Raw genomic sequence first — 9270 nt, 5'->3', positions numbered from 1 at the left:
ATGCTTCAGATTAACTAACTTCTCTCAAGACATCAATGAGTGGAGTTTTTTGATCTATGGCACTATTAATTGGCAAAATAAAACAGCGAGGCGCTGAAGCACATCAGCCAGACGCAAGGAAATTCAAATAGCCACACTGTGGTTGATTAGCAGGGAATAATGCAACCGTAGAAAAATGTCCATTATATCCTCTCTGCCGCTGTGCTTATGAGGGATAGATAGCCCCACACAATCTCATTTTGTTTTGACAGTAGAGAACAATTGAGCCCCGTCCCGCTTCATCCATCTCCTCTCATTGCCGCCTTTTCCCCTCAGAGATGATCCAGTCTCGCTGGCGTTAAAGACTTAGGCTTCGCTTGTGTTTGCCGGGCTGGATAAAGCAGCAAAACCCTATAAGCTGGGGCTTAGGAGGTGCGATACCCATGGAATCCAGGGACTCTGTGAGGGGGCCTAGATAACTAAGTGCTCAAGGTGCCCCTGCCAGTCAGCAACACGCCTGGCCCCATCCCACTGCAGCATGATGTTTTAATCATTCTTTACAACTGGCATCTACACGGATGGCTTTAGACACTTGATGATCTTGGCGTTAAATAGACTGATTTGTGTGTATGTTGGAGGGTGTGCAGTATGCAGTTGTCAGTCTTAAATAGCTTTTGGCAGGGAAAAACAGAGTTTGTGGAGATTGTTTGTGCCATTCACAATTCCGCAATATCACTTATTTAGTGTTTTTTCTTTTGTTGCTAAATACATTTTTAGTTTGACTTGTTTATTTCACAAAGACTTTGATACTCAACCTCACATCACATGCCTTGTGTCAGTTCTCCAGTGCCGAACCCCTAGTATTCACTGAACTCTGTTAGGGCAGTGTGGCAGAGGGACAAAGTCACATTGGAAATGTAGAATGGCTGCCTTCATCCTTACCTCGTTGGAATCCTCCAACACTCCGCCGCCTATTTACATAGCGCCATCGGACAACCATTCAATTACCCATCTCTGTTAGTGAACAAATCGTTGCAAGTTTCCCTGGCTGTCTCTGTGAAGTCCTTTTGTGTTTTACAGAACTTGAAAGGCACATCTGAAATAGAAAGACATGTTGGCCCGTGGGTTGATGGATGTTTATTTGGTTGACAGACAATCGAGTCAGGGCAGATGGATGGCGTGTAGCCACTATTTTTAGGGATTGTTTACAATCCTTAAACATTGCAGCCTCCGTTTACTGGAGCAGAAAGCTGTCATTCTTTCAGGCAAAGACGAGGCTCCATTTAGCTCGAGCTACCCAGTGGACAGAAATACATGTGTATTGAGTGGCCACACCTGTCTCACTCTTCCAAGGCAATTTTTCTTTGAGGCATTTATCAAAATGGACAGTTCAACAAAGAACTAACTTGGAATTGACGTAACTTGCTTTCCTCTCCTCAGTTTGACAGATACATTTCTGGTTTCGCCATTGAATAGTGTGTATTGTAGTGCGGTAGATAAAATAGAATTTGATGTGAAACTCTGTGCGTTTAGAGAGCCATTGGAATCCTGAACTCCTATGTTATAATCTGTGAAGACATGTTCCAACAAGGGTTCAGACAAGAAAGAGTCATTTTACAACATTGGGAGTTTTATTAACTTAGGCATTAGTCATGTGCACAGCACATACGTCAAAATAATTTAACAAGACCTGTATAAAACTACAGATAATAGAGATGATGAGTAACAAGACCACAGGACTCAAAGCACTTGTTACTTGAGACCCAAGAGCCCTCCAATGGGTGCAGAAACCGCACCGCAACCGCAGTGGAAGAAATGAGCGCCCAGAGGAGACAATAGATGATGACCATTTAACACTGAAAACATGCTTGTTATTCTGCACTTGAAGTTCTTGTCTCTGTGCCGTCTCATCAGATAGATTCAGGGATAGATTTAAATGTCTGAACAATTGTTCAAACTCTCTTGTCTACACGGTGCACCTCTCCGATCATTGTGTTTGTGTTGCTTGTATACGTGTGTTGTGTTGCATGTGCACTTGCTGTGTAAGCAAATGAGGTGACTCTCCTGGGGTTGGAACAGGGTCGATGGGAGAGGTCACAGAATATTTGCCAGTGGCTTCTCAGTCTTTTTGTAAACATTATGGTGAGCCATGCAAAACAGTCTGTTGGGGAACGTTTGGCACAGCTGTGGCAAAGGAAAATAGTTATGGGATTGGCAGTGCAGCCTGATGTCTCGGGTGACTAAATAATATTACCAACAGGTGTTTTGAGCGTCCAGGTCATATGTGACAATATTAAGTTTGGTACAGCATTGGATAGCTCTCTGACCAGTCGGTCTCAGGAGCTGGATGGTATACAAGAGCATCATAGTCTTGACTCATTTTGGCTGCCGTGTGCTCGTGTCTTTTTTTGAAGGGCGAGACAGGATCTAGGTTAGGATTGTTTTACGGGAGACCTAGACTTCTACAGCAGGTGTTTAGAAATGGACACCGAGAGTTCACCAACAACACCCTGAGATATTTGCTGGAGCCTCAGCCATTCTATTTTTTACTACTACCCAGTGAGATGCATTTAGAAAAGCTATTTGCTGTGTCAAAAGTTACGCCTCGTTAGATTTATCAGGATTTGGACGCTAATTGTTACTTTTGTTATATTGAATATAAAACAATGGGCCTTCGCTTCCAGTTTGAGTTGTCTGAAATCAGTACTGTACCTTGTAAACTGCCACGGTATGTGGAATGTTGAACCTGAGATGGAACCCTCTCAGAAGAGAATGAACACCATCGTACAATCTAGAACTATTCTAATAGTCCCAGTCGGTATTAGATAGAACGCTGCAGCCCTGCCCGCTTGTGGGGAAAACATCCGGTGGTTGCATAGGTTGCCCTGTTGGCTCAGAGTAAAAACGTTACCTTTTTCAAATGCAACTTTCTTGTTGTCTGCTTGTTTTAGTCCATTACAAAACAACATTTACGAAAAGTACAACATGGCTGCCTTCAGAGCCTAAAGCCGAAAGATAGCCTAAAGATAACTTTTCAACATGGCCAGCTTCCTAGTGTTCTCACTACTTATAGAACAAACAAAAAAAACGTAACATTGTAGGTCTTGCCTTATGCCCCTTTTCATGACAGTGCTAGCAGCCACGTGAGTGTTGTTAGCCAAAACTAACGACACAAACAAATGGATTATACAGCTACAAGTAATGAGTGGAGTTACAAATGGACTATACTAAACAAGTTAAATGTCTTGGCTGTGATGAAATGTTTTCCACACACATAGCTACGTGTAGCCTACTTGGACACCGGGTCCCCAGATTTCCCGCTCTCTCCCACGCCGACTAGCCTGAAGCCCCAGCACAGGGCTCTTCTCACAGGCTCTATTTCCCTATGTGGGAGCATTGCGAACCGTAGGTCAGGATTTTTTGACCTGGTTACGTTGAACACAGCAGCTTTTTGACATTGTAAAAAAAACAATGAAAGTTGCCTCTTTTACAATGGAGGTCAATAGGAAAGAATGTTGGTTTTCCCCAATTTGTGGTGGAGGGAATTCCTTATTATTACGTGAATACCGACTGGGACTACAAACAGAGAGAGAGAGACCCTCTGGCATGGGCCATCTCCTGGTCAATCCCCTTCGTCTGTGAATGAATGATCCCAAAGGAGGAATAACAGACTTTTTGAAGCAGCATCGCTATGCTCCGCCAGTTACCAGGGGTTATATTTACAAAATATATAGAGAAAAATATAGGGTTACCGGTTAAGCATATAGTGCAGTCTAACAGCTGTCTGTAAATATTCCCACCATGATCATCCTTTCTAAAAGTAAATCACAGGGTAAAGATAGCTCAAACGTGACAAGGCGCAACTGGGACAAAATGGCTGCCTGAACTTCTGCCTATGGCATGGTGCTCCGAGAAGATTAGGGCTAATCTCAAACTGGTTCAACAGAATTACTTCAGAACAAACTCTAGAAAGGTTTTGAGGGGATTTGTTGATTATGTGAGGTAGAGGATTGATAACAAGGACAGTGGGGCAATGGGAAGAAATGGGAGGCAATGCATGCCCCCCCGCTACAGAAAAAAAGTATACCTTTTCGGTGTACACACTTGGGGAAAACAACCTGTGACAATCATTACATTATCTTGCCTTCTTTTTTTTGCACTCAGGGAGGAGCTCTGATGCTGAACTTGTGATGATTTCAATTAATCATTTTGGGATCCATATATCCTCTATACAGCTTTTTTTTACTTCCCCTCATAAAAGCTGGATGTTATAGAGCCATGGCTATGGTTTCTGCCATTTGTGTCAGCACACTGACCTTGCCTATAAACTCTCAAATTCTCTGCTTGTACAATGTCAAGAAGATGCCTCTCTCTATCCAGAGTCTTATAGATCTGACAAAGATTGACTGCAGAAAAGTTCAAAGTTCAACCCCCTGGCAGAGCTAAAAACAGATTTGAGAGGATAGGACTTCAACGCGGCTCATTCTGTAACCAGTAGTAAGCTGATACTGTTTCAATTAGACTCCAATGCCTACAAAGAGTCCTGCCATTGGACAATTGCTTCTGCTTCTAAAACCAATCATTTGATATTTCCCTTGTTTGAACATCGGTCTAAGACTTAGAAGTTAATTCCATAGAAGAAAAATAAGTCATACAAAAGTATCCTTTGCTCTGTCGCTGTAGAATATTTTGTCTATAAACAGTGCAAAGAAAACCATAATTCAACAAAGGAATCTCACTTACCCAAACACTTAATAGCAGCAGACTTCTGATAAATTAAAAAACATAAATAAATGTGTTGATTTCTGAAATTCCCCCTGACGTGAGGACCTGTTTCCCGCCCAAATACAAAATTGTTTTACATAATAAATAAACTGATATACAAACTTATACATAACATTTTAAACAGGATGATACACTTAGTCTTGCATATAACTCCAGTTAAAAGTGCATCGTTTTGAGTCCCCCTCACCCCACCTTTATTGAGGTTAAGTCTATTTCTGAGTGACTCAGATTCTTGGCAAGAAATGCGTCACCGTCATGGCTGGTGACACTCGGTTTCCCCTTTTTGTTTTACCAGTCTTGCTTAGTCCAATGTACATCGTTGGGTATGCCACCGATTCGTAAGCGTTGTAATTATTTGCCAGGAGAGTTTCTTTGAATTTGCACTCGTTGTTGTAATGAACCTAAAACAGAGAAGATTAGAAGGATGTTTAATTATAGGCTATAGGTGTAGTATGAGCAGTATAATAGCATAGACAAGAGCTAGATGTGACCTACTTTGTGGAAATTGAAACTTGACAAAATATTGTATAATGTTAACAGTTATATTCCATATATCCTTTAATGAATGACATGGGGGTAGGTTAGTCCATTTGACTGCTTTGTTTTGCATTTGTTGATGCTTTTGTTTGGTAGGGATAACCGGGGCAGGTGATTTAAAACCGATGTAAGAGCCACAATCCAACTATTTAACTATCCCATCAAGAACATTCATGAATGTGCTGTGTTGTGGGGTCTATAGGCAGTGTGTGTGGGTGGTCTTTTTGGCCAGTTTATCTTTACTCTGAGAAAGACAGTAGGTGCATGTGGTGGCTGGCAATGCTAAGAATGGAATGCGCAGTCTGAATGATCTACTGCGCTACCGTTCCTGGGTTTATCCGGCCCACAATGAAAACACGGCCAGGCACTGGAAACATGCCATAACCCAGCCCAACAATGTGACGCGGAAAGGAGCTGTCGGGGGTGCTGTGGTGTATGTAGCAGAGGAAGTGGTTGCTACAGCTCAAATGGTGACATGTCATCGAGTAGGCTACCGATAATAACATCTCCCGGCAGAAATCAACCGTAAATCATCTCGTACACTCACAGATCCGTACAGCTTCCCTTTGCTGTTCATGGCCACGAATAGACTGCTTTGGACGCCAAAGATTGTCACAACTCCTCTCTCTACTGGAGATATCTCAAGGAGACCTGGAAAGAAGAAAACAAATAGTCTTGTATGTGGTTCACAAGCAACTAACTTCATATCACGTCGTCAGTTGATTTCACTCATGTCTGGAGACAGAAACAAACTTTTTTTTTAAATGTGCAAACATGCATCCTCCAAGAAAGAGGCTTGTAGTCACTGGCAATTTAGAAGCTTTTGTTAAGGCCTAAAGTGCAAATGATTATAAAACACCAAATATCAGTTGGTATTGTGTAATATATAATGAAATTAGCAATTGTGAATATTAAATATTCAATGCAATTCAACAATAAAGTACTCTTTTGCTATGTATTTACTGCAGCATACTAAAATATTGTGCGTTGTGGGGGAAATATTGTGGGAGGAGAGAGAATCGCTGGCTCATTAACATATTTTAAGGCGTGCCTTGTAGTGGCTATATTTGTTGCATCCTGTACCAATTTAAGTGATATGTGGTAGTAGTTCCCTGACAATTTCAATGTATATAGTGAACAGATCAGAGTGGTAGCGGGTCTTATAAACCTTTTAATGGTTGAATATTTACCCAGGTCCGTTTGACCTGATTTGCCCTGTAATCGGCCAGTTTGGAAGACTTTGTTTCAGCCTCTAGAAGTGCAAGTGCAAGTGATAGAAAGCACCATTAATATGCAAATGCATACAGCCAACTTGCTTGCTCTAATCCCTTGAAATTACAGTAAAATACTGTAGAAATCATTTTCTTACAGTGCACAGACATTAAAAGTGACTATTAAACTGTATTTCATTGCTCTGCAATCAAGTTACCATGAATATCTCAGTATTGTATTGACAAGATATTTTGTTGTAATTACAATTATATTGAAGATCAATGTATCCTCAACTACAACAACATTTTCAGTAACGGTTACAGACATGTTTACGTGCTATGACTTTTTACTTGCTATCAACCTTGGTTGAATGCACTGACTATAAGTTGTTAAGGACAAGAGCACCGTTGAATGAACTAAATTAAAACTTGCGAAGAACACTGGGTAATATGTCGCTGCAGGGGTATTTCCAGTAATATACAGTAAAATTTTTGGTACCATAAAATGGATAACAGTAGCTGTACTGTAGAATAAATTAGAGTAACCTACTGGCCAATTGCTGCCAGTAAGTTACTGTACATTTTACAGAACATGTTTGCCAGTGCATTAACACACATTGACACATCATTTGTTACAGATCAGGTCAATCAAGCACGCCTATGGACCTCTGATGCTGTTCTTGTGCCTTTTTGTTAAAAGTGTGCAAACTGAAGCATCATATGTCACTTGAGTCCAGAATGATGTCTGACTCCCTTTTTGAATGTGTTTTTATGGCGACTAGAACTGTTCAAACAGAATCTATGTAATGTATCTCGCATGAATTGTATGTCATGTCTCAAAATAGGCCAAGGGAACACAAAACAACCTTTGCATTCACAGGCAGACCTTGTCGATATAGGCGATCGGGGCGTATTTGTCACATTATGTCGTTGAGAAGATACAGGATCATATTTGCAATGACAACTGTTAGACAATTAAATGTTATTTGGGTCTGCAAGTGTAATCGAATATGACTTTGTCTCGAGCGGACATTAAATTTGACACGCAAGGCCAAGGGGTTAATTTACCGTAACATATGGGTTTATCTCCGTCCTAACTTTAGGACGTATTGGATCTTGGCTTGGTTCCTAGAAATCTCTGATTTCAGACACTGGTTTCAGAGTGGAAAGCACCCACACGTCATTTTTAGCCTCCAGATGTTCCAACGCATGCCCACATTATTCGCTCCTTTGACACAAGACACTCAGGCCTATTTATTTAATAGGAGCATCGCTTTTTAGATTGCTAGCATAGCACTGCATGTCACCGATGCCACACAGACAACATATTTCATCAGCAGTGAAATAAGAATCACATTCTAATCCTGCAATCAAGTCCTATCTATTCCACTTTCAAATTAAACACATTGGTGAGGCATTTCAAACCGTGCCAAGAGACCCCTGTCCGGACACTGACACTATCACATAATATGCCATATATTCATCGCGATAATATGTTTATGAAGACACAATCTAGCAGTCACTTCAAATAAGTATAGGCTAATTGGAATACACAAGTGGCACATAAAAACGTGTGTTTTTATAAATAATGTTTGGGGGCGTAAGTCACTAATTTTTTTATAATTGATTGCATGAAATATGTTATGAAATATTGGATTTCATTTTATGAATAGCCTAGGCCTATTCTAATACCAATGGTTCGCACGGGAACGGGCTATAAGTCATGGAATGACCAGGCAGACCAGAGATCAGGTTGGGAATGACAGCACAAGAGGCATATGCAACTAATGCGAGAAGGCAGTCTAAAGCGTGAAAAGTCAAAATAATCACGTTGAACTTACTGTAACGGTTTTCACTGTGCACTCCTGTTATTCTCCCATCGGGTGAAACTTGAATATGAAACCCAATTCCTACATTGCAATAAAGGCGTCGTAGCCGTTTAATGCCCATAAGATAGTCGCTGTCCCGGTTTATCTCTCTTTTCTCCCCGGGGATCCGAGCCAAGGACCGCGAGTAGAGTGTCTCCCAGTGTCGTTCCACTGTGCCATTCAGCCTGCCAGGGAAGGGGGCACAACGCACCAAACTAGTCATCAGTCCCAAGACCAATATTGGTAAGAGGGCCGATTGAAAAGCCATCCTTGCCAACACTGCAGTAGCCTACAGTGTTTGAGGGAGTTTAAGGGACTAAAAATATCACCCCAGTGCCGGTCTTTACGTTGAACTCCGAATAAGAAAAAACGAACGAATGAAAAAAAGCTACGAAAGACGCTCATTCCAAGACAAAGATGAGTTCCCGTTGGTGCGACATCTATTATTGCTTGGTATGACTGTCCTCTCGCAGGTAACGTGTGTAGATTCGAGTCGAACTTGTCCAATTATAAGTTGAAGTGTTGGCCGTCTAGGCAAGCGCGGCTCAGCCATGCCGCTTTTCCCTCGTCTACGATATTTATATCTGCAGCGAAATTACATCACGCACTACCTACTGCATCACGGGACAGTATTCTAAGCGACTTTAAACAGATGGATCCCTCATAATGTACATGCTGTGCCAATGGAGGGGGGGGCGTTTTAACAAATGTCAAAACTAGACTTGCCCAGATAACAAAACGGCATTTGCCAGTGTTCACTCATATTGAAAAGAGCAAGACTGCGGGAAGTTGTCTATACAAATAATGCCCTTATCTAATAGTGAAAATGAGAATAAAGACGTTGTAATAGGGTTTCATTGTGTAAAGCTTCTTTCATTATCGGACTGAAA

The 9270-nt window shown here is 41.4% G+C and overlaps 1 protein-coding gene across 1 annotated transcript; it reads right to left on the bottom strand.

Annotated features, from left to right (window-relative positions):
• Positions 1-1602: 1602 nt before the first annotated feature.
• Positions 1603-8915, bottom strand: LOC109885823 (fibroblast growth factor 4B-like). The gene is made up of 3 exons (XM_020477625.2): positions 8354-8915; positions 5849-5952; positions 1603-5165 (listed from the first exon to the last, which is right to left on the bottom strand). Exons 1-3 carry the CDS (start codon positions 8646-8648, stop codon positions 4989-4991), a joined length of 576 nt encoding a protein of 191 aa, XP_020333214.1. The 5' UTR covers positions 8649-8915; the 3' UTR covers positions 1603-4988.
• Between the last annotated feature and the right edge of the window lie 355 nt (positions 8916-9270).

This window comes from Oncorhynchus kisutch, linkage group LG3 (assembly GCF_002021735.2).
Source record: "Oncorhynchus kisutch isolate 150728-3 linkage group LG3, Okis_V2, whole genome shotgun sequence".
Lineage (NCBI taxonomy): Eukaryota > Metazoa > Chordata > Actinopteri > Salmoniformes > Salmonidae > Oncorhynchus > Oncorhynchus kisutch.
The sequence above is the reverse complement of the archived record's forward strand: the minus strand, read 5'-3'. Positions and strand labels throughout refer to the sequence as shown.